A 26,388-nucleotide genomic window follows, 5' to 3' on the forward strand; every position below is an offset into this window, starting at 1 on the left:
AAGTAGAAAGTGATGCTCCTTTTTGATTAATTTCTTTGGTTTTCCTAGAGTATTATTGCTTATTGTTTTTGCAAGTACTATTGGACTATTGTGTTTTTTTTTTTTTTAAAGATTTATTTATTTAAATTCCCCCCCTCCCCTGGTTGTCTGTTCTTGGTGTCTATTTGCTGCGTCTTGTTTCTTTGTCCACTTCTGTTGTCGTCAGCGGCACAGGAAGTGTGGGCGGCGCCATTCCTGGGCAGGCTGCTCTTTCTTTTCACGCTGGGCGGCTTTCCTCACGGGCGCACTCCTTGCACGTGGGGCTCCCCCACGCGGGGGACACCCTTGCGTGGCACGGCACTCCTTGCGCGCATCAGCACTGTGCATGGCCAGCTGCACACGGGTCAAGGAGGCCCGGGGTTTGAACCCCGGACCTCCCATGTGGTAGACGGACGCCCTAACCACTGGGCCAAAGTCCGTTTCCCATGGACTATTGTAATAAATAAAACCACCCTGCTGAGAATGGGAGAGGAAAAGCCATTGGCCACTTAGTTTTCTTCTGGCAGATAACTCTCCTAAAAGAGCTAGGTGTTCAAAATTCAGTGGGATGTTTGATTGAAGGCATACCTTTCTTTTTTTAACTTTATTTTGTACATTTAATAATTGAAAATATAAACAAAAATTGAAAACAGTTGAATAAAAACATACATTTCTCAATTAAATGTATTGGATACTTATAAATTTTTTTTTGAGTCATACAATATGTTACACAATATATTTGGTTCATAGTAATGCAGTCATACAGCATTTATCCTTTTGTGTCTGGCCTGCCCTGTTCAACATAATGCCCTCCGGGTTTATCCATGTTGTCTTATGCTTTCCGGCTTCATTTCTTCTTACAGCTACATAATATTCCATCGTGTGAATAGACCACAGTTTGTTTATCCATTCATTGAAGGCACACCTTTTTCATGAAGGAATTATAAAAATATGCTGCTCTTTTCCTTTTTTTTTTTTGAGATACCAGGCTGGGGATTGAACCTGGAACCTCATATCTGGGAAGCCAATGCTTAACCACTGAGCCACATCTGTTCCCCTGGTTTGGTTTTTTCATTTGTTTGCTTGTTGTTTGTTTTTTTGTTTCTGGGAGGCACTGGGAACCAGACCTGGGACCTCCCATGTGGGAGGTGGGTACTCGACTCCTTGAGCCACAGCTGCTCCATATTTTACTTCTTTAAAATTTTTTGTTTTTTAAATTTTATTTGTAAAATATGTTGCTATTTTAAATTGTATAGTATTATTCTGGATGTGTTGTAGTATATGTATGCTCCTTTGCTTTCAGTTCTGTGTCAACAGGGTTGAAGGATTGGGCAAACGATAATAATATGCCCCTCTTGGTTTACAAAGGTGACCCTCAGGTTCTAAGTTTAAAGTATTTATTTATTTATTTAGTAGGGAGGCAGGCCTTGTGTTGCAACCGTTAACTCTGGCCTGGTCCTCCTGAAAACTAATGACATTTAGAGGAAGTATTCATTGGTGCTAGAAATTTACTCAGTGGATTGCATTAGGTAAATGGCCATTACGGGGTTAGATCCCACCATGTTGCCATCTTTGGGCTGCCTTGTAACCAAGGGGTGTAATTTATTTTTACCATCAGCCGGGTCCATTAATCTTCAATAATTTTCTGCTTCTCACCTTCACCTTAATCAGCTTGTGTACCTTAGAGAGGCCCAATCAAGACTTCTTAATTTAGACCTCTTGAGCCTTGGCAGTAGGTCAAAGCAGAAAGAATTTAATGTTTCCTTTTCTTGAATTTACAGCACTGACTGGTGTGTTCTTTGAATGAATTGGACCTTTGAGCCAGGGGGTTGAGAGACTTAAATGTTGACTTGTAGTAAATGTGGTATTAGAAAGACAGTATTTAGGGACTTGTTACCTGTTTTAGGGTCTAGTCTAGTATTTTAGTAGCTCTTGTAGATGCAATGTCAGAACTAAGCAGAATATAGCTTCTTGGGCATTGCTGGGCCATAAAGCGTAGGCATAGAGTAGAGCCTGGTACTGAATTCCAATGTGAATATAAATAGAAAGCCCTTTGGGATAACAAATGAGTGAGGAGGACCAGGCAGACAATAGACTCTACCCCTCACCACTCATACCTAAGAGTAATCCAAAGGAATGGAGAATGAATACTGATTTTTTTTTTTACCCCAAGTTAAAAAATTATGGATTTAACTTTAAAATGCTCTAGCCAATGGGTTATTAAGCTGCCCAGTGTTCATCTTTATTCTTTTCAATGGTTTATTATAACTCAAGTATGAAAATACCCCGTAGGTTGAAATTTCATGAGCCAGTTTGGAGACTGGTGGTGCTTTTCTAATTTCCGAAAGGAGGTGGATGAGTAGGAGGGGACTTGAACACAGGGAGAAGCCATTGACTCCTACGTTGGCCATTAATTGTGTTTGGGGAAAGAATTTGCAAATCTAAGTGAATTTGGATTCTTGGAGCTGGCTGACCTTTTAACCTAGTATATACCAGTGTGTTTGTTTCTTTAACTTTGGGATCTTTTGGGCAAAGTTTTCTGAAAGCACACCTAGCAGGCCAGTTGATGCCACTTGCTATTGGGGGTGATTTTACATTTTATTATATGACTAATTTTAACCTGATTTTGTGAATGTTTTGACATGTGCTTTAGTTATAAGGAAAGTTAAATGTGTGCTGGTTTTGAGGTGAGGACTTGGTAACTCAAGTGGAAATAATGGAAATTGCATGTTAACTCGTTTCCCTAGCTCTTGATAATTTACAATTATCTCTTTGTGTCTATTTACAGATGTTGATACCAGTGAACCAAGATCAATTTTCCCTAAATGTTGGAACAGTGTTCTGGAGCTCTTTTGTACATGTCCTTCAATTCAAATCTAGTTTCACTAGTTCTTGTGTCCTATTTCTTTTGGGGAGGGACCTGGAGATTACTGCAATGCACTTGACCATTTCATTAGTAAATAATTAGAAACTAGAATTTACACAATTTAATGAAATAATGAGGCATTATTTGGGGCTGGTTCAAAATGGAATTCTTTGGAGTTGTGATAGCCTGAAAGAAGATGGGAGGGGAAGAATGCCAAATCATCTTCTTTAAACTGTGTACTAAAGTGACCTTACTTAAATACCATACATAAGAATAGTGAAGCTTAGTAAGTCACTTGACCCTGATTAGAGGTGGTGATTACCTTGTGGCAAAATAAGCCACCTTATGGCCAGGTTGATACCAGTCTGATTGTATGGACCAGCAGACATCATGTTGATGACTCCTGTCCTTCCCAAGGGCTTGGTCTTGCTTAATAGTTTCTTCGAGCTGTGTTCTTTGTTCAGTTTGGGGTTGAATTGCAGTGTGGAGTCTTAGATTGCATAGCATTGGGAAGCTCCATCTGTGTTCTTGTTCTGCCCTATTCTGTTGGAAGTTTCAACCTCAGGACCTTGGGGCTGGAAATAATTTTGGCACAGAGGCCTGTAGAGCCAGACCAGATCTGACTGACTGAGGGTCTCAGAGAGTACCACTGGAAAGTATAGAACTTTTTTTTTTTTTTTTTTTTTTGAGGTACTGAAGGCCAGGTATGGAGCCTGGGACCTGGTATGTGGTGGGAAGCTGGCGTTCAACCACTGAGCCACATCGGCTCCCCTGCCTTCATTTTTTCCTTTGTTTTGCTTGTTGTGTTTTTTTTTTTTTCTAGCAGACGCTGGGAACCGAACCCAGGACCTCCTATGTGAGAAGCAAGCACTCAGCCACTTGAGCCACATCTGTTCCCCAAAATTTTTGGAGAGTGTTTAGAATCTTGCAGCCTTTGTCCCAATCTCTTGCTTGTCAGTCCAGAAGACAGAGACCTCCCTCCTTATTTTTGTAGTAGATTACTTCCACACTATCAAGACAATATACTTCTGCTACAGCTTGATTGATGAAGGGTTTGGACTCTATGCAGTGTTTACCTAAAGTGGATTGGTGTGTGACCTATAATTTTGATTCTGACTTGAAGGCAGTTAATTTCTCTTCTTCTAGTTTAGGAAGAAGCAGGAAAAGTCAGACCCTCCCAGAACCTTAGAATATCTGGTGTGAAGTTTTTTCAAACTGGGCCCTGAGGTGTCCTCCCAAGGGCCATAGCTGAAATATGCTTGTGGCAGAGGTGAGGGAGTTTTGCTGTCTTCTTTCCATTTCACTCCACTATGCTTTGCCTTGTGAAAGGTTACTTTAAGTGATGTTCTATTATATTGGGATTCCAAGGAAAGCATTCTGAGGCTGGAAACAGGTTGAAAAGCAGTGATTTAGTGGGGAAACAGGAATCAAGAAAGCTTAGTAAGCTTCCTTAAAGTCATAGAACAAGATACTGGCAGCTACAGGACTAAAACTGGGCCTTCTCTGAACTAATTCTTGTTCTCTCAGTTACACTGCCTCTCAAACAAGTTGTGTTAGGCATTCAGTCGTTTGAGTTTAATCACATCCTTGTTGTTCTTTTATGTTCCTGGGTTCTTCACTCACTTTAGTTTCTGAACTTTCAACTTGACATTTTGTCACACTATTCTTCAGAGAAGACTTTATAGTCAGGTTTGATGCATACAGGAAGCGAAGTTAGTAATGGGTAATGCGATGAGAGGCTTCCTAGTTTAGCAGAGGTTTTGGCTACTTATTAGGAGTACTGGCCTTGTTACCTTATTACTTTCAAATTAGAGTGGAGGACTTACCACTCTAAATTCTTAAGGTAAGTTAGCCTCATGCTGTAGAGAATACTTCTAGGGGTGCTTAACTTTTTTGTTCCATGGACCCCTTTGCCAGTCAGGTGAAAAGCAAGGACCCCTTCTCAGAATGTAGTGGCAGATAGTTTTATGACACTTAACATCAGAGGTCAGAGAAAATTAAGATAATAAGTTGATTTTTTTTCAATTCAAGCTCATGGACCCCCTAAAATCTTAACCGTGGACCTCTGGTTAAGAGCTCCTGCTCCACAATATGCTGATAGGTTTACTACTTTTTCCCAGTGACCTGCTATGGAATTGCAACAGGAAAACCCAGGTGTACCCATTGACAGAACAGTTTTGTAGAATAACCACAATGGCCACATTCCTTTTTTCCCCTAATCTATGAAGCAAATTTGCTTTCAGTTAAACACTAGCTTTCTATCTACTAGATGACTACCCGGTGGCTGCTCTTTAAACAAAAGAGAGTGGTTAGGATTACCACTGCATGAGTGTACTGAGACTCTAGCAGAGTGGGTCCTAGGTAGCAGGATTGTGAATGTGCTAGAAGTTCTATACTCTCTGAAGGAGACAATTTTCCCTCAGAAAAGTTGTCTTGCTTCTAAGTAAATGGAATTTGGAAGTGAGGAGTGATAATGTTGAATGCTTTGTGTCCATTTTTAAGAATGTTTCCATAGTAAATTAGTTATTCTTTGAATGACTAGTCAACCATTTATTTGCTTTAAACATTTGGTTATAACTGATGTCCATGGTAAGGAAAATTTTGTTTGGGGAGTTTCCTAACCTTTTATGAAAGAGAAAAGTCTAAAGACTTTCCCAGAGGCATTGAGGGTATAGTTGTAGGGGAGGGGGATGTACAGGGGCCGGCCTTTGGAAAGGCAGGGGGGTATTGGCCGTGTTGTGGACTCGATATCCAGGGTGAAGAGAAATGCCAGTGGTCAAGGTGGGGAAGAGTGGAAAATGCTGGCAATGGAATTTACTGGGGGAAGAGTGAGTAGAGAAGGAGCAGCCTACAGGATTGCCTGCTTCCAGCAAATTCTCTTCTCAAGGAGGGAGTGTAGCCCCATGGAGGTGGGCAGTGTGATGGCCCTGACTACACATCCTGTCTCCTACTACTGGAAAGTGCTTTTCTTTTGGGGAGGGTTGAGGGCAGGAATTGGTTTGACCAGATTGGTCTAAAAAGTTGACTAGTGAGTCGTGATTTATGGAATGCTGGCTTCCCCCCCACCCCCTTTTAGATTTCTGTCTCTTTTGACAAATCAGACGTTGATAAACAGGAGGGAATGTAATGCCTCTGGGTCCATTAGACTTTGGGTTAAAGTACATAATAAGAACACTAGATGGTGCCCAGTGTCATTGAACGATGGCTGCTATCCAAAGGGAGCAGTTAATGTAAACAGTTGAGGTAATTCATTACATTCTCTCTCATGCAAACTATAGTAAATGTGGAATAAATTACAATTGAAACTATTAAAATAATTTTTTTTTTTTGCAAGGGAGGGAAGAGTTTATTAAATAAAAAAATGGGTATAGGCAGGCTACAGGGTGAAAAGTGCACATGGGACCCTGGGGTAGGCCTTTTTTTTTTTTTTTGCTAGGGTTTAAATACGGGACCTCTTATGTCGGAAGCACGTGCTCAACAACTGAGCTATATCAGCTCCCCAGCGGGGTAGACCTTTTTAAGGCCAAAAAATATATATATTTATTTTAAGATTTATTTTATTTCTTTCTCCCCCCCTCCCCCTACCCTGTTGTCTGCTCTTATGTCCATTTGCTGTGTATTCTTCTGTGTCCACTTGCATTCTTAGTGGCACTGGGAATTTGTGTCTCTTTTTGTTGCATTATCTTGCTGCGTCAGCTCTCTGTGTGTGCAGCTCCACTCCTTGGGGGGCTGTGCTTTTCTTTTCACGTGGGGTGCACTCCTGACTCATGGGACTCCCCTACCTGGGGGACACCCCTGTGTGGCATGGCACTCCTTGCACGCAGCAGCACTGCATGGGCCAGCTCACCACCCAGGCCAGGAGATCCTGGGTTTGAACCTTGGACCTGCTGTACGGTAGGTGGATGTTCTATCAGTTGAACCACATCCACTTCCCAGAAAATAATTTTTGACTTCACAGTTCTACAACATTTCTTGTTCTATTTAGCAGATCGAATTGGTTCTTTAGTCTTTCTTTTTTTAAAAAATGTTTATTCCATCAGCTATTTGTGAATTGATTCCATAGGGCCAAATTTCCTACAAGTGCTGAAAGCAGTACTTTGAATTGGTGACAGCTGTAGACTTAATGATTCTATCAAGCAGGGAAGTGGCTTCGAAGCATCAGTTAAGTTGGCTTTAATGTGGACCTCTTTATTTCTGAGGTTATTAATTGCTCCTGCTTTGAATCCCATAAGTAGTAATGGAATAAGGCCATCTAAAGTTGATTTAGATGGTGAAGAGTAATGTATATCTATTGTTATATGATGTAGTTTCTTGACATCCAGGTACTGTACACTGTATGGTTTCAGATTACAAGAGCAAACTTCTCCCTCAATCAGTATAAAAGGCCATTCATAGAATGTGCTATATTGTTGAACTTCACAGGAGCATGAGGTGTAGACATCTCTAACACAAGAAACAAGTTCGCTTAATAAGAAATCAGACATACAGACTTAATGTTTCCTTAACATTAAGGAATTTTAAAAGGTACAGGTATATATATATATAATGCTGTGGTTAAGACAGCCTACGTTTGAGTCTGAACTTTACCACCTGCTTGCCATTGGACCTTAGTCACTTAACATCTCTATGGCTCAGTTTTCTCATCTATTAAATGAGGATAATCATAGTAAATAGTTGTGAGGATTCAATAAAATAGTGCATTTGGACATGACACAGGGCCTGGCATATAACATTTAATAATGCTAGCTATTGTGGGAAGCTGCCTCTGGCACTAGTATTGTATCGGCCATCTTGTTACCAAATGCCATCTTAGATACTAACCCAGTTAGGTTTCTATTCCCCCATCCTCTTTGAAGTAAGTTAAGTTTCTATTTCTCTTTACGTCACTCCCCCGGGCTCCAATTGGGCACTCCCTAAAGCGCGCGAACGTTTTTCCGCGGACGTTGCCAAACAACCATCTGCGCATGCGTGTGGCGCGAAAACCAAAAATCTAGTTACTTAATCATTTACCAACACATGCGCTGTCGTCAGTATGTACTACCTTCTTCCTTCCTAGTTATAAATACCCCTACCCTACCCCTAATAAACGAGACTTGATCAGAATCCTGTCTTGTTTCCATTCTTTTTCGTCCCCTGCCCTTACCCCCGCTTCTTCCCACAGGTCCCTGTACTCGCCCCCGCCTGTTTTGGACAAGCTATTATGAGCTACAAGGCATACACAGCTAAACTCACCTGGATTGGCAACTTCCAATGGGCCATCTGTATATAGCATTTTACCTCCTCTTATAGTGGGTGTCTGGAACAGGGTATAAGTCATTACTAGGCACACAATATACACAATTTTTATCAGAAAATAAAACCTGCCCTTTTGGGTATCTGGGAAGTACAAAAGTAACACTGTAATGGAAACTTCCAACCTGTTTCCAAAGCTGTCCTTAAAATCTAGAGATGGAAAATCTTCCTACCAAAACCCTGTGGAACCTGCATAAATAGTATAGCAATGGGGACAGGGGACAGTGGCTAGGATATTGTTGCATCAAAAAATGGGAAACTGATCCAGGAGATGTTTTTTGTCTTTGGCAGTATGCCAGTGAGTTGGGTAAAAACCACATAAGACTTCAGGAAGGAAACAGCTGGTTTATTTCACCCAGTCCAAACAATCTTTGAAAGAATCGGCTGGCAAGTACCTTGTTATGTGTATATGTGTTCCTTCTCAGAGAACATGAACAACCCAAATCGGCATGCAAATGGTTTACCAACTACTTATGTTTCATGTATTGGTGAACACCCCCATACCAAGTCTCTAATTCTCTCTATAACTAAAGTGGGACCACTGTTGGACTAAGTCGGCGATTCTAGTCTAGAACCTGCTACCATTTCTGGATGTCCTTGGGCAAGTTACTGTCCCTCTTTTAATTTATTTCCTTAGTTGTGACAAAGGGTTTGTTTGGGAATGGATCACTTTCTGAAAGTGTGGTCTTTTTTACACTGTTAGTATATGTGCTACTTAAATGAGTACTCAGGTATGTATTTTGTATCACTGTGGTGTGAGATATTTGTTTACTAGTTCTATATTTTAATGTGCATTAGTGAAAACAATTAGCATATCAGGCCTATGACTTCATGGATAGTGTTGCTTAAAATGATACTGAAGTAGGTAGATTTATTTTTTTAAGTTTTTAAGAAAAATATTAAGTGAACAGTAATTGGTATAGTACGATCATGAAGGTGGTATAGAAATTACTGAAGTTTGTCACTTCCAAGACTCAGTTCTTGTGCAGTGCCACAAATTAATTTGTAAACTTTTTGTGATGATGGGCAGGTCTTAATTTGAATGGGTTTAAAGACTTGCCCAATTCAAGCACATTGAGACATTTGTATTTCTGCATTCGTGGCAAAAGTACTCATTAGCAGGTTATGTAGAATTTAAAATGTTGTAGGAGTTAGTGGTGATCAGCTGTTTTTTGTTGTTTTTTTCCCCCTATATTGAAAAAATGAGTAATATTGTTTTGTCTTTCACTTATAGCAGTTTCCCCATAACCTGGATTGATCATCAGTTCCTTTTAATCTTTGTTGTTATGATATCCCATGGTAGGAGTTAGGATTCTGATTTATTCTTTTGGGGAGGGAGAAAAAGCCTAACTACTTCTCTTGAATCCAAGCCAATGCATGAACTCACTGCTGGAGTAGTAGGCTGAGGCTCTGCCCTCTCTTGCTTGTAACTGCTTTAAAGGGAAAGAGTGACATTTGCCCTAAAGTGAGGCAGACTTTATTTAAAATTTTGTTCCACTTTCTGTCATGTTCATAATTAAACGTAGTGTTGGGCCTTGAAAAGGAAAATGAGTAGTGGTAAAATCTCAGAATAAAACTAAAATCTTGATGGAGCAACAGAAGTCAAGAAAGCTTCTTTTAGATGTTAGTCTATAGTTTAAGTTAAAAAAAATTTTTTTAAGCCTTAATTGCCTTTCGTTTCAAGACATTTTCAGTGTACCTTAACATTATCATCTTTTAATATCCACGATTGGTTCTTGGTCTGTACTGCAAGTGATCTTGTTCTAAAATTAACTCAGCTAAAAGGGCTATGGAGCTGGAGTAGTTCCTTGTAATGATTTATTTAATGTTTCAAATTGTTGTAACTATGATGTAGCCCAAGGTTTTCCTTCTATTTTTTTTTTTTATTTAATACAAGTTTTCTACATGATTTCATAATGAGAAGTTCTCAGCTAAGGTTTTTTCTATTGTTCCATGCCAGAATCCTTATCCTTTGTAAATTTTTATTAGTGGTTCATACTATCTTGACTCCTGAGAGAGATGGTGACCCATGTTATTGAGTGCATAGGGAAAATGAAAAAGCCTTTTATTCAGGACTATATTTTACAGGATTGAAAATCTTCCTTCCCACTAGGATCTAACTCATGACATACAGCAAGCATCCTCAATTTATTTGAGTTTTAACCAAGCAATTTACCTTTCTTTTGAATGTAAAAGTCACAAGGCCACCCCACTCAGGGTAGATGTGGGGTTTCTAAAGCACAGAGTCCATTTCCCTTGGTGCAGGTTAGCCATTATTTATAGGTAATTGCTGATCAGTCTAGATAAATTCTTAAAGGTGATGGGCGGGCAGGGTTGCAGGCAGGGTTGTGACATTTGTTCTTGATCTGTAGATGAGGATTTGCAAAGCTAGAGTGGGGTTGTTTCTCTTTTCTTAGGAATTGGAGCAATGTGTCTTAATGCATATCTCTTATGGGTAGCTGAGCAATTGGGCTTTTTTTTTTTTTATTAAGAAATCCTTTTTTTTTTTTTAAGATTATTTATTTATTTAATCCCTTCCCCCTCCCCCGGTTGTCTGTTCTCTGTTTGCTGCGTCTTGTTTCTTTGTCCGCTTCTGTTGTCGTCAGCGGCACAGGAAGTGTGGGCGGCGCCATTCCTGGGCAGGCTGCACTTTTCTTTCTTTCATGCTGGGCGGCTCTCCTTATGGATGCACTCCTTGCGCATGGGGCTCCCCTACACGGGGGACACCCCTGCGTGGCAGGGCACTCCTTGCGCGCATCAGCACTGTGCATGGGCCAGCTCCACATGGGTCAAGGAGGCCTGGGGTTTGAACCGCGGACCTCCCATGTGGTAGATGGACGCCCTAACCACTGGGCCGAGTCCGTTTCCCGCAATTGGGCTTTTAAAGGTGAGACCTGTGTAGCTCTATGTAGAAGAGAAGAGTATTTCCCAATCACACAAATAATTATATAAATATAATTTCCACAGAAGTATTCCAAACCACACATTTGAAAATTAGAAAATATATTATTGGGATAAGAGAGAGTTATAAGCATAATGATGGGGTTCAATACCATTTCAAGTGGTTCTTACGTATTTCCAGTACCATAGTAGACTGTGCTTGCAATTCATCTTTTTACCTAACAGCCTCTCAGGATGTTGGAAACTTGAACTTTCATGCTAACTTTGAGTAAAAAAAAAAAAAAAGTTCAGTCAAAGACTTTAACTCTGACTTTCATTTGTCTGTGTGGAATTGCTTAATTTTTCAGAGCATTTGCTTTTCTAAGTTTCCAGCTTCTTAGCCATTGCTGGCCTAGCAGAAAGAGATAAAAAAAAATTATGCAACAAGTGAAAATCTTTTCAATTGCTTTTTCCCCATTTGGATGGAAATGGCTTTTCCTCCCCTATCTGATTTGTTGCTTTACTATTTGCATACAATGCTTAAATGGACTCACTCAGTACAAAGTTCTGAAGGTCAATGGCATTTAGTACTTCTGACTCACCCTTTCTAAGCAAGAGAGCTGTTGATTACAATAGCAGTTTAACGGAAGAAAACTTTCAAAAACATTCCTAACGGTACTCAAGGTTTCCAAAGGGATGCAAGATATTTTCTCTTAAAAGAACTAGGATTGTAGTTTTTAAGATAGATACATATGAGCAAGGGACGAGCTTTCCCAGGCAAAGTGTGCATATTCATAGTTAACTTTTTTCTTTTTCTTTTTTTTTTTTGAGGTACCAGAGCTGAGGATTGAACCTGGAACCTCCTAAGTGGGGAAGTCGGCCCTCAACCACTAAGCCACATTGGCTTCCCTGAGTTGATTTTTTCTTTTGCTTTCTTGTTTTTTTTCAGGAGGCACTGGGGACCAAACCCAGGACCTTCCATGTGGGAAGCAGAAGCTCAATCGTTTGAGCCACACCTGCCCCCCATAGTTAACTTTTGAAAGTCAAAAGCAGACTTGTAAGTTAGAAAAATTTGGCCTCCAAATTTAATAGCCTCCCATGTGGGAAGCAGGCACTGAACTGCTTGAGCCATATCCGCTCTCTGTAGGTAACATTTTAAAAACGCTATTCATTTATTTTTACATACACCCCCAATGACTCCCTCTTCTATCTGTTCATCTTTTAGGAAGCACTGGGAACTGAACCTGGGACCTCCCATGTGGGAGCCACTTCATTCCCTGCTGGTGGTTGGTTCCCTTGAGTCACTTTGCATCCTGCTGGTTACAGCATCTGCTTGTCTTTTTTAGAAGGCATCAGGAACTGAACCTAGGACCTTCCATGTAGAAGGCAGGTGCCCAATTGCTTGAGCCACATCCATTCCCATAGTTAACTTTTGAAAGTCAAAAGCAGACTTGTAAATTAGAAAAATTTGGCTTCCAAACTTAATAGCCTCACTGTTATATTCAAAGTGAAGTATGTGGAATCTTAATTTTTCTTAAGGACTGACCCAAGGATTAGTTTTTGGTGTTTCAGGAAAAAGAAGTGTGTTTGCATGTTACCAGTTAATCAGTCCAACAAATTTGAGGGCCTACTGTAGATACTGTTCCTACGGCCCTTACATTCTGGTAGGAGGGCAGACTCAAGAACAATTAGAAAATGTTTTAAAATCAGTGCTATAAAAATATCCGTGTTATAAATGAAGGTGCTGAGAGGCCAAGGGGCTCTAGGTCTGCTTGAAGGAGTCAGGGAAGGATTTCTGTGAGACTTAAAATCTGAGCAAGACTGGGGAGTATAGAGGCATTTCAAGCAGTGGTAACAAAAATTACAGAGGCACAAGAGGCGTGACACACTGGGAATTTTGGTCTGCCTGCCCTACCTGAAATGAGAGGGGGGCTGGACAGTAGTTGAGGCCAAATCCAGAAGGGCCTTTTTTTATGCCTTGCTGAATTTGGATTTTATTCTCTATGGGGTATCTGTGAGTGTGTATGTATGTTAAGACAACAACCCACCCCAGTAGCAGTGTAGGGAAGAGATTTCAGGAGTGATCCTGGAAACAGGTAAACCATTTGTTGAGGATTCACAATAAAGATTGTAGGCGCTTGAACTAAGTGAGTCAATGTAGAGATGAGGTGGCTGGTAGATATTCAGAAGTTAGAATTTATAAAGATGGTTTAATGTGATGAAAGTTTATTTTTTGTACCACATATCCCTCCTGTTCAATAAGGGGACGGGTCCTCTCTCAGAGTCATTTAGGGACCCAGGCCCATATAGCTTCCACTCTCTCATACTGTACTATCTGTACTGTCTGTTCACCATGGCAGGGGAAGAGATGTCTGGATTGTCATGTGCCAGCTCTCTGCTTGGGCCTGGAAGCTGTCAGTTCATGTCTGCCTACATCCCAACCTGTCTACACCTTATAGGCCAGAAATAGTCACATTGTCCTGCCTAACTAGAGGCTGGGAAACTGGGGTAACAGATGAAATGTGTGGTGAGTTCCACTTTCTGCCACAGATTAGGGACTGCTGTAAATTCTTTTATTTCTGAGCTTATTTCCTTACCTGTAAAATAGGGGTTTTCATAGTACCAACCTCACCAGTTAGCTGCTGGCTTAAGTGATGTCATAGCTATAAAATACCCAGCATTATGTCTGGCTCAATAAAGACCTTGGAGGGAATCTTCAAGTTTGTCTGGAATTGAGATTTTCAAATTATGGGTCAACCAACTATTGGAAAGAGTAAATTATAGAAATAAGGATAAGTATTTCATGAAACTTGTTTCAGTTATTCATGTATTTATGTGTTTTGGGTCAGGATATAAAAGGTGTTTTTCACTGAAGGTTGCACTAAAGTTTGAAAGTCAGTCATCAATTTTTAGCTCTTTCTCAGCTGCTAAATGCACACCAAAATAAACATTATTGTATGTTCTTTGAAAGAGACATTTTAAATATTCATATTCTTTAAAAGTGGGTTAGAAAAAGTGGGCTTACAAACCAAAAATACATTAGTACTGGCGTTTCTATTTATCCATGTCATTACTCTTACTGGAGATTTTGTTTCTTCTTGCTGTTTCCATGTGTTGTCTAATCTTTCTTTTCACACTGCAGGATTCCCTTTAGTGTCTCTTGTATGGCTGGTCTAGTGGTGACAGACTGCCCCTACTTTCGTTTATCTGAGAATGTCTTATTTGTTACAATTGATGAACCAGTATTGAAGCATTGCTACTAACCAAGGTCTGTAGCTTACATTATAATTTACACTTTGCATGTTACAGTTTTATAGGTTTCAGCAAAATGTATAATAGTATGTATCCATCATTGCAATATCATCAGAACAACTCTAGTGCCCTAAAAATGCCCAATATTCTACCTATTCTTCCTTTTCTCTCCCTTCAGAACTTCTGCTAACCACTGTCTTTATAGCAATGTTACAAGTTCTTTTGTTAATACAATAATAATGTGTACTTTGGTCTGTGGTTATATTTCCCCCTAATATTTGTTCATTCTTCAGTCTTGAAGATTTGGGAATGATGATGCCTACCCTGCTTCAGATGAGAGGGACTTAGAGCTTATTTCCTTACCTGTAAAATACTTAAAAGTTGTTTGCAGTTGTACATGCTCTTTGTTTTGGGGGATGGAGTTTGTCCCTCATCATCATGATGTTAGTTGTCCTGGGCTAGTCCAATGAACTGGGGAGTAAGTGTTGGCTACAACTCTGCTGAGATTCAGGGCTCACCCAGCATATGAAAAGACCAAAGATTTAAGTCTCTGAGTGTAGTGTGAATTATAGGTTCAAATAAAAAGGGGTAGAGAAATCATATGTAGATAAATTATAAGTGAGTCCAACTCTGATATGTTGGGGAAATAGATTATCATATATTCCAAGATAAGGCCGACAGACAGATTGCTGATTTGTTGGGGTTATGTGCCTTGCTTATAGGGTCCAGACCTCGGTAGAGCCATTGGGAGCACCCCTGTTTGAGGCTTCGTTTACTGTGGCAGTTAGTGAGATGTGCCTGAAATGTGTATAAGTATATCTTCTGAAATGATCTCCCAATTCACTTTGAAATCTCTTAGCTGTATAAACTCCCTTGTATTTAATGTTTTTCCCTCTTGGTCAAGGTCTTCTTTCCAAATGCATTGCTGGTTGGCACTTGGTCTTAAGCCTTTGGTACCAGGAAGGCTTATCCCGGGAGTCACGTCCTCACATCAGGGTGGGGTGGGGAGATAATGATTTTATTTGCTGAGTTTGGCTTAGAAAGAGGCCACATTTGAGTAACAAGAAGCTTTCAGGAGGTAATTCTTAGGTAATAGTCATTATTAGGCGAAATTTCAATTTTACAAGAAGAGGTTCCTAAGTGTAAGCATTAATATAGAAGGCTTGGCATATTGGTTTGTTTTCTTTTACTAGACTGCGTATATACACCAGACATTCTAGCCACTCTATTTGAGAATGTAGCAGGACTCCTAAGGATGGGAGTTTAATATTTTGTTAGTTATTATGTGGGTCTCCACCTACTGAGAAAACACCTATGACAACATTAAGACATTCATATTCCCAAGAGGCATGCCCCAGGTGCATCCCTCCTCAGCCATCACCATCACCACCACCACTAACATCCTGTACCAGTGAACCTCCCCTGCCACAGATAAAAAAAGAACACTCCCACAATTGTATTCTCAACCACAGTCCTCTGCTTTTCGAGTTTACCTGTTATTTCCTTAGCCCTCTTTCCACTCCGTGGGTGGCCCAACTCTGCTCAAACTCACTCTAGCATTGTTACCCCACAGAAATCACTGCACCACCATCACCCCCTTTCACTGCCATACCACCACCACCCATCTTTTCATAGATTTTGTCCAGAGTAAGCATCAGCTCACTACTCTCTACTCCCTGTCTTATCTTTTGCTAACCTATCTTCCAGACTCTACCTCTGTGATCCTGCTCAGTATTCATATCAGTGAGATCATGCAGTATTTGTCCTTTAGTGGTTGGCATACTTCACTTAACAGAAGATTTTTTTTTTTTAAAGATTTATTTATTTATTTATTTCCTCCCCCAGTTGTCTGTTCTCTGTGTCTATTTGCTGCGTCTTCTTTGTCCACTTCTGCTGCTGTCAGTGGCACGGTAATCTGTATTTCCTTTTTGTTGCGTCATCTTGTTGTGTCAGCTCTCCATGTGGGTGGCGCCATTCTTAGGCAGGCTGCATTTTCTTTCGCGCTGGGCGGCTCTCCTTACGGGGCACACTCCTTGTGCATGGGGCTCCCCTACGCTGGGACACCCGTGTGGCACGGCACTCCTTGCGTGCATTAGCACTGTGCGTGGGCCAGCTGCACATGTGTCAAGGAAGCCCGGGGTTTGAACCGCGGACCTCCCATGTGGTAGATGGATGCCCTAACCACTGGGCCAAGTGTGCTGCCAAAAGGCATCCTTTCTTGATAAAAACATTTCAAAAGATTGGACTCGAATTAAGCTTTCTCAACATGGTAGAAAGTATGTATGACAAAACCATAGCTAGCATTGTACTCAATGATGGAAGGCTAAAGACTTTCCCTCCAAGATCTGGAACAAGACAAGAATGCCCACTGCACCCTTTTTTTTTTAAAGATTTATTTTTATTTATCCCCACCACCTTTCTTTGTGCTCACTGTCTGCTCTCTGTGTCCATTCATTGTGTGCGCTCTGTGCCTGCTCATCTTCTCTTTAGGAGACACCTGGCACCGAAACTGGGACCACCTCCCATGTGAGAGAGAGGTACTCAATTGCTTGAGCCACCTCCATCCACTCCCTGCTTTTTTTGTGTCTCTCATTGTGTTTCCTCTTTGTGTCTTCTTGTTGTGTCATCTTGTTGCATCAGCTTGCCATGCCAGCCCATCGCGCCAGCTCACTGTCTTGCTTGTCTTCCCTAGGAGGCACTGGAAACTGAACCTGGGACCTCCCATGCGGTAGGCTGGAGCTCAATTGCTTGATCCACGTCTGCTTCTCCCTTACTTTTTTTTTTTAAGATTTATTTTATTTATTTCTCCCTACCCCCTCATTGTTTTGCACTTGCTGTGTGTGTTTTCCTTGCTTCATTAGGGGTCACTGAAAACCGAACCCAGGACCTCTGATATGGGAGGGAGGTGCCTAATCGCTTGAGCCACCTCTGTCCCCTTTGTTATGTCTCTCATTATGCTTTTTCTTCTTGTGTCTTTTGATACGTCTCTTATTACATCATCTCATTATTTCACTTTTAGTGCCTGCTTGCTGCGCCTGCCCATCATGCGAGCTTGCTGTCTTTAGGAGGTACTGGAAACCTAACCAGGGATCTCCCATGTGGTAGGTGAGAGCTCAATCACTTGAGCCACATCTGCTTACCTACCCTTAACTTTTGAAAGACAGTTTTGCAAGATACAGAATTCTTGGTTGACAGGTTTTTGGTTTTAGCACTTTAAATATGTCATTCCTTTTCTTTCATGCCTCCATGATGCAAGAGAGATTGGCATTTAATTGTACTGAGGCTCCCTTGTTCATGACATGTTGCTTCTCTCTTATTGCTTTCAGAATTCTCTTCATCTCTGGCATTCAATAGTTTCATTATAATATGCCACAGCATGGGTCTGTTTCGGTTTATCCATTTGGAGTTCATTGAATGTCTTAGATTTGTTTTGTTAAGATGGGGAAAATTTTCAGCCATTATTTCTTTAAATGTTTTCCCTTTCCCTTCCTCTGTTCTTCTGGGAGTCCCACAATGCTTATATTGGTGTACTTGATGGTATCCCACAGGTCTCTCGGGCTCTGTTCACTTTTCTTCCTTCTTATCCCACAGGTCTCTCGGGCTCTGTTCACTTTTCTTCCTTCTTTTCCTCAGACTAGATGATATCAATTGACTTATTTTCAAGTTCACTAGTTCTTTTTTCTGCCAGGTCCAATCTGCTGTCGAACACCTCTAGGAAATTTTTTATTTCTGTTACTGTCATCTTCAGCTCTTTTTGGTTCCTTTTCATAATTCCCATATCTGTTTATGTTCTCTTTTTGTTCATCTTTCATTTTTCTGATGTCCTTTAGGTCTTTGTGTTTTCCTTTAGCTCTTTGAGCGTATCTGCAACCATTTTTTAAAAGTCTTTGGTATGTCCCAAGTCTGATCCTCCTCATTGATAGTTTCTTTTTTATTTTTATTTTTATTTATTTAATTCCCCTCCCCTCTCCCGGTTGTCTGTTTTCTGTGTCTTTTTGCTGCATCTTGTTTCTTTGTCCGCTTCTGTTGTCAACGGCACAGGAAGTGTGGGCGGCGCCATTCCTGGGCAGGCTGCACTTTCCTTCGCGCTGGGTGGCTCTCCTTACGGGTGCACTCCTTGCGTGTGGGGCTCCCCTACACGGGGGACACCCCTGTGTGGCAGGGCACTCCTTGCGCGCATCAGCACTGTGCATGGGCCAGCTCCACACGGGTCAAGGAGGCCCGGTGTTTGAACCGCGGACCTCCCATGTGGTAGACGGACGCCCTAACCACTGGGCCAAAGTCCGTTTCCCTGATGGTTTCTAAAGCTTTAATTTTCTCCTTTGTCCTGGCCATCACTTCCCACTTCTTGTATGTTTTGTCATATTTTTTAAACTTTAAAAAAAATTTTTAATCAATTTTATTGATACGTATTAATAAACCATACAGTCCATCCAAATTGTACAATCAGTGGTATTTGGTATCAGCTTTTTCCATTTTCTTGACTCTCCATCTTCCACACCCAAAATCTTGTATGTGGGAAGGCTTGTTTCTTATTTTCCCTTTTTTTTTTTTTTTTTTTTTTTGCTTCTAGGAGGCATCAGGAACTGAACCCAGGACTTCCCATGTGGGAAGCAGGTGCTCAATTGCTTGAGCCACATCTGCTCCCCTGTCATCTTTTTTTTTTTTTTAAGTTTTTTTTTTTATTTCTCTCCCCTTCCCTCCCACTGTTGTCTGCTCTCTGTGTCCATTCGCTCTGTGTTCTTCTGTGTCCGCTTGCATTCTTGTAAAGCAGCACCAGGAATCTGTATCTCTTTTTGTTGCACTATCTTGCTTCGTCAGCTCTCTATGTGTGCAGCAGCGCCACTCCTGGGCAGGCTGCACTTTTTTTCATGCAGGGTGGCTCTCCTTGCAAGGTACACTCCTTGCACGTGGGGCTCCCTCTACGTGGGGGACACCCGTGCATGGCACGGCACTCCTTGCGCACATCAGCACTTCATGTGAGCCAGCTTACCACACGGAACAGGAGGCCCTGGGTTTGAACCCTGGACCTCCTGTGTGGTAGACAGATGCTCTATCAATTGAGCCAGATCCGCTTCCCCCCATAATATTTTTTTGAAACTTGGACATTTGCTATTTTTTAATGTATTGTTGGTGGAATTTAGACACTGAGGTATCTGTTCCTTAATGTTGAATCCAGATAATGTTATCTGTACTTGGCTTTTGCTTTGACACAAAGGTATGTTAATCTAGAATGGGCATTAGAAATCCAGAAATGTTTTAGTTACCAGTTTATTAATAGTTGAGGTGGTTTTTCTATTAAACTGATTTACCATCTGTAAAGTAAGTAATTATTCAGGGTTTTAAGTATTTCATTTTTGACTAGCCTCACAAAAGTTTTATTCATGTTTCTGTCTTTTAAATTGCTGCTGCAGTCCATTTGTGCTAGTTTTGTCACTGTTGAAACAAATATGGGCATGTCAGTTTGGTTTTCCATCATCTGACACAGTGGACTTCTTAATTCTGCTGCTGTTGAATGTCCACTGTTAAACAAGCTGGCACTTTTTTTTTCATGACTTACTGAGAAATCATGTGGTGGTGTGATTCCCCTCTCCCCAGCTACCAGCACTTAAACTTGTAATTTTCAATGAATTGTGCTAAAGCAAACTTCTAATTCTAGCTATTTTCCATTTCTGTTTTATATCTAAAATTGGAAGCTCCATTTTTATAACATATACTCCTAGAAAAATCCCCATAGTGTTTCTCTTCCATCCATCTCCACCCCAAATATCATAATTGAGTCTGGGTTCAGGGAGAACAAGAGCTGGCTGTTTCACTTGGTTGGAGCAGAATGTGGGCTTACCATCCAGTGGAGGGAGAATGTGCTTTTTGCTTTCTTGGCAAGTATATCAGGCTTTGGAGGCTTTGATTAGGACTTTCATTCTTGTCCTTTTCTTGCCATCATGTTCTTTAGAGTCCATTGTCTGCAGTGGTTCTAAAGAGGTGGAAGCCTGTGGTAGTCCCCATCTCTTAGTCTCTTTGACAGGGTACATGCTCCAGTCCACAGAGTTAGAAGTCATTGTCATCAAATGAGTTTTTTGTAGTGCCAGGGAATGAGCCCAGGACCTTATATATGGGAAGCTAGCACTCAACCATGGAGCCACATCAGCTCTCCTGAGTTGGTTTTTTCGTTTGTTTACTTGTTGTTTGTTTTAGGAGGCATCAGGGACCAAACCCCGGACCTCTTATGGGAAGCACGTGCTCAACCTCTTGCGCTGTATCTGCTCCCCAAATGAGTTTTAATAAATATCTTAGTGTCATATCCCATTAATTGTAAAACTGGCTGTGTTTAAGCATTCAGACCTTTTTTTTAGGCCTCCATGCTTTAAGTAAGCAAGTATTCTAAAAAAGCTGCTGGCTTTTGCTCTTTAATCTCCAGACACCTTAATTATGCCTTTGTTGATTGAGGCTGGGAAGACACAGTTCAACCAAGAGACTTTTCACTAGAACACTTGATTTATGAACCCCTGTATCTTCTAGAGTGCTTTGTGGCCATGGCTTGAATCAATTCTTTGAACTTACTCTCTTGCTGAAAGTGAGAAGCAGGAGTGATTTCTGTTAATGATGTGAATTTTTTCCAAGTGACTGAAATGCAGTTCAAAAAAAGGTATGACAGGTTGAATATCTACCTGTTTCAGATTCAAATTTTGGATTTCATTGTGTTTGAGGTGAAAATTAGTTTGTGGAGTAAAGAGACACAGAGCTGTAGACTGCTGACCGAGAAGCTGTGTTCTCATCCGATTATCTGAAAAACTGAAGAAATAAGGAATAGTAGGCATAGTGAATATTTTCCTAACTTTCCCTTCTCTCTGAGGGTGGAGGGGGTGTTCGAAGGGGTCCAGGAAAAATCACACCTTGGAACCAGCCTTCAGGATGTGAAATCAATTTCTGCGTCCTTAAGGTGATTAGTATTTGATACTCAACTGTTGACTATTGGTTAACATTATCATTGTAGTAATTATAATTGATAGTAATAGCGACAATTTGTTGAGAACTAATTAGGTGCTAGGGACACTCATGAACTCACAAGGTAATACATTTAATGGGCATAGATTGGTGCATTGTATAGAATATAAGTGCTCATAAGTATCAGTGATTATTACTCATTCAACAAATTTTTATTGAGTACCTGCTATGTGCCTCTTAGCATAGGTGCATAATATAAATGGTGAATAAGACTAGGTGTAATTTCTGCTCTTGTGGTGCCTCCCTTCCAGTAGGGAGAGCAGACAATAAATCAGAAAGTAGGAATTTCAGAGTGTGGTGTGTGCTGTCAAGGAATAAAATGGTGCTAATGCTGGATCAGATTGGGATGGTGCTTTAGATTGGTTATACAGGGAAAGTAAACTCAGCATGTAGCTGAGATCCATCTGATAGGAAGAAGCCATTCTTCACAGAGACTCTTTGACAGGCATTTGAGAAAACTGAGGTGCAAGATGGTTATGCGCTGGGGAACTGATAAAGCTGGGCTTTGCAACCTCGTCATTCTGCATCTGCTGTATATTCTGTCCTTCCTGGAAAATGGAATGCACATGACTATTGGCATAGCTGTTGGAGCTGCAGAATTTTTGCAACTGGTTTCTGAATGAAAGGAATGTGGTTGTGTGATTGTATTATGGGCAATTCAGAAAAGTTGCATGTAATTTCTTGGACCCCCTATAATCGGATGTATAATTTGAGTGTAGGCATGTGTATGTACAGTTTATTTTGAGGTCTTTAACTGTCGTCAACATTTCAAAGGAGGTGATGATCAAAGAGCTTATGGTGCTGTTGCTCTATTTGAGAGTTTTTTCAGACTGGTTTATCTTAAAATAAGGCCTAGTTTCTAGAGCATAGTTTAATAGACAGCATTGTGATGGCTATTAGGTGGTGGCAATTTTGGCAGGTTCAGTGTGGGCTGGAAGTGGGCAGGAATCATCAGATGTCTTACTTTGCAAAACCTGCAACACAATGATGGCTCCATCAGGTATAGAGCTCTATTTTTGTTTTAATTATTTGCATATCTCTACACATGTTAATGTACCCTGCACTCTCGGCATATGAGTATGCATTTGTGAAATAAGCAATTTGAAAAAAAAACCAAAACCCAAACCTTGGACCTCAAGTTTCAACCTGCTGGGAATGTGTTTTCAATAAACACAAACATGAGCCTTTCCTGTCGGTATCTTCAAAAGCTGAACACTTTCTAAATAGGTACTTCAGTACTTAAAAATCAAAGAGAAATTGTTTCGGTGATAGTAATTGAAACCAAGAGGGTATCCAGGTTCTGGTCAGATTTGGTCTTTCAGTTTCATAGTATGTGGTTTAAAATCAAATACCTGTTTGAGCTGGAAGATTGATTCCTGTTATTATTGCAGAGAAAGATTTCCAGAACTCTAGCTTTACAACCTTTCACATGGTATCTGAATGCTGGGAGAAGGTACCTCCTTGGAAACATGAAAGTGGCAGAAAATGCATATACAGTAGAATAAAGTAACTGTGTTTTGTGGCACATATGCCTAAGGTTGTGAAAATTACATTAGGAAAGATTCCTTTAGTTTGTCTTTCAAATAGCATCATAATGATCTACCTAGCTATAATGGAATTTTGTGCTTTAGGTAAAGTTTCCTTTTTTTTTTTAAGATTGTATTTTATTCATTTATTTATTTATCCCCATCTCCTTGTTGTTTGCACTTGCTGTGTCTCTTCATCTTTAGGAGGCACTGGGAACCAAACCTGGGGTCTCCGATGTGAAGGGGGCGTGCCTAATCACTTGGGCAATCCTCTGTTCCCTGCTTTGTTGTGTCTTTCATTATGTTTTTCCTGTTGTGTCTCTTGTTGCATCAGCTTTGCTGTGCCTGCCTGTCATACCAGCTCGCTATCTTCTTTAGGAGGTACTGGGAACTGAACCAGCAACCTCCCATGTGGTAGGTGGGAGCCCAATCACTTGATTCACATCCTCTTCCCTTTCCTTTTTTAGGAATTGAATTAGTTGGCAAATATTACAGGAACGTGTTGGGAGAAATATGCACTCTCATACCCTATGAATTTAAGTTGACTCAACTTTGTTGAAAGTTTGATTATATATTTAATTGTTTTTTTCATGTCCTCTGATTCGTTGGTATCATTTGTAGGGATTTCCCAGGAAATAATTATAAATGTGCTGAATTTTAGCTGCATGTTCTCTTTATTATCCCAGTATTGTTTATAGTAATGCACTATTGGAAGCAACCTAAATGTCCAACAAGATTAAATTGATAAATTATGGTACCCCTGTTCAATAAACTACTTATCTGGCTATTAAATATGGTTTAACACAAAGAGTGTCAACCTTTTTGCCCCCTTCAGCAGTGCTGTACCAGATTTTTGACAGATTTGTCTAGTTGGGTCTAGTCTCTGGGTTCATGAAATAGCTGGAGAGTTAGTAGTGTGATGCCACCCCTTTATTACAAATGATCCCAAGTACTATTGTTGAATTCCTATTCTTTTAAAGGCATTTTGTGAGAGGGGAAGATTTTTGTTAAAAAAAGAGGTCAGTGGGGAAAGTTTGCAAAATAGCGTGTACAATATGACCCCAGCTTTGTTTAAGTTACACGTGCATAATGTGTACATTCTTTATATGTGCTAGTAGAAAAAGACTAGGTGGCTTTATTTTCCTTTGTGCTTCTAAGTCCCACAGAATAAGTATGTAATATTTTTGGATTTGGCAGCAAGAGGGAAAGCCTTGGCAACTTCCTTCTTTCTCGGACCAGTTTGCTGATGTGGTTGAAAGCCAGCCATTATTTTATTAGGTTGGTGCAAAAGGAATTGTGGTTTTGGACCATGAATATTAAATCATTATAACTAGGTTCAAACACGTCTTTATTAATCAAAATAGGAACCATTATAATCAACACATATTTGCCAATAAGAAATAAGTATGTGTATTCTTGTAGCTTAAAAATCTGTGCTTTGGGATTTAACAAACTCTTGGAAAGCATTTTCTGCATCCTGCGGGTAGAGATGCTTGAAGAAATGGTAATAAGTTGGTAAGAGGTCAGGTGAATATGGCGATGAGGCAAAGCTTTTGTAGCCCAATTCGTTCAAATTTTGAAGCATTGGTTATGCGATATGGGGTTGGGCATTGTGAAGAAGTGGGCTCTTTCTGTTGACCAATGCCAACTACACGTGTTTCAGTTTTTGGTGCACCTCATCGATTTGCTGAGCATACTTCTCAGATGTAATGGTTTCACCAGGATTCATAAAGCTGTAGACGGGCAGCAGACCACCAAACAGTGACCATAATGGTTTTTTTGGGTGCAAGTTTGGCTTTGGGAAGTGCTTTGGAGTTTCTTCTTGGTCCATCCACTGAGGTGGTCTTTGCTAGCTGTTGTATAAAATCCACTTTTCATCATACATCACAATCCAATCAAGAAATGGTTCGTTGTTGCGTAGAATAAGAGAAGACAACACTTAAACGATTTTTAAAATTTTCGATCAGTTCATGAGGCACCCACTTATCAGGCTTTTTCACCTTTCCAGTTTGTTTGAAATGCCGAACAACCGTAGAACGGTCCACCTTGAGTTCTTCAGCAACTTCTCATGTAGTTTAATAGGGTCAGCTTTGATGATTGTTTTGGTTGTTGTCAAGTTCTGATGGTCAGGCACTATGTTCCCTATCTTCAAGGTTCTCATCTCCATTGCAAAACTTCTTGAACCACCACTGCACTGTACGTTCATGAGCAGTTCCTGGCCAAATGTGTTGCTGATGTTTCGAGTTGTCTTCACTGCTTTATGACCCATTAACTAAACTAAGAAAATTGCTCGAATTTGCTTTTTATCTAACATTTCCATAGCCTAAAATAAATATAAAATAAACAGCAAGTAATAAGTCATTAGTGAAAAAACATAAAGCAAGAAATGCACATTAAAATGATGTATAACATAACCACATTTATTTAAGAATATGCCAATATCAAATAGCAAATTTCAACAATGCAAAAACCATAATTACTTTTGCACCAACCTAATATTATACAGGTCTTTTAACTTCCCCTCTTCTTCTTCCCATCCATTTTGCATTAGCATTCAGCCTCCATCCTCTGCCTCTAGGAAAAAACTGATAAACATGGTCTTATAGATTTGGGTGGGGTTTTGGTTTTGTTTTTCAAGAATTAGTGAGCATTAAAGAGAATGATTAGTTACCAGTGATAAACCTGAGTTCTAGTTAGAGGAAATGTGGCTCTAGAAATCACGTCTATACATTTATGATCATTCAGGTGCCCCTTGAAGACATTTTGATGCAGTCATTTATCATCTTTACATTGGATTCTTCCCTCATATTTTGACTCATTTGACAGTCTTTTTGTACTTGGATGCAAAACTCTAGTCTCATCTCCGGTTAATTATTTTTTCATTCAGTCACTGACTAGTGAATTCCTCAGAAGGTGACTGAAAAGTGAATAGTTGATGTGGTAATTGGGTTTTTAAACACGGATCAGCTACAATCAGGTAAATCCCCAGGGTGGTTGGGACCCATGTGCTAACTGGAAGGAGGGAATTAGTGCCTAAGCAATGATTTTACCTTCAATGGGGTCTAATAAGGCTCTGTCCTACAAGGAAGAAAACAAACTGTAAGCCTAAGGCTAGAGGTGAAGAATGTAGCAGATAATGCTGTTTTTATTATGGTACCATGGAGCACAAATCGAAGACAACCCTCTAAGTTTGAACTGAAGTAATTTGAAAAGCTGGTGCAGAAGAAAAACGGCCAACCTAGCACCTCCTAATGATGCCCTGTTTGCCTTTAAATGGGTGTTCAGATGTGCCCAGACTACTAATGATGCAAAAAATCTTTCATGTGAGGGTCAATAAAGTGATCCAGACCTTTTCTGATGATTTTTGAGTCATGTGGAATTCAACATTTAGCTCTGAAACCCGGAGACCAAAAATGCTTCATTATTTGGTATTTGGAAACCTGATAATACATGCATGCATTGGCTTGGCAGTATTTGTTCAAGCCAGCCCCACACTGGCTTCAGTCCTCAGGCCTCAACTGGATATATATTCTTATTAGAGTATATGAA

At 40.3% G+C, this 26,388-nt stretch overlaps 2 protein-coding genes across 4 annotated transcripts in view; one reads left to right on the forward strand and one right to left on the reverse strand.

The window, feature by feature from the left end:
- DCUN1D3 (defective in cullin neddylation 1 domain containing 3) overlaps positions 1–26,388 on the forward strand; it is a 39,019-nt gene that overhangs the window by 2,459 nt on the left and 10,172 nt on the right. The window lies entirely within an intron of this gene.
- Positions 24,171–26,388, reverse strand: part of REXO5 (RNA exonuclease 5) — a 106,744-nt gene continuing 104,526 nt past the window's right edge. For 2 of the 3 annotated variants that reach the window (XM_058286305.1, XM_058286303.1), the window contains exons 18-19: positions 25,332–25,424; positions 24,171–25,162 (exon numbers count right to left, since the gene is read on the reverse strand). In XM_058286305.1, coding sequence (XP_058142288.1) covers positions 25,338–25,424 — 87 coding nt within the window. In that variant the 3' untranslated portion in view covers positions 24,171–25,162; positions 25,332–25,337. Of the gene's footprint in view, positions 25,163–25,238; positions 25,425–26,388 lie in introns of those variants that run through there. The other variant, XM_058286302.1, reaches the window with a different exon arrangement.

This window comes from Dasypus novemcinctus, chromosome 23 (assembly GCF_030445035.2).
Source record: "Dasypus novemcinctus isolate mDasNov1 chromosome 23, mDasNov1.1.hap2, whole genome shotgun sequence".
Lineage (NCBI taxonomy): Eukaryota > Metazoa > Chordata > Mammalia > Cingulata > Dasypodidae > Dasypus > Dasypus novemcinctus.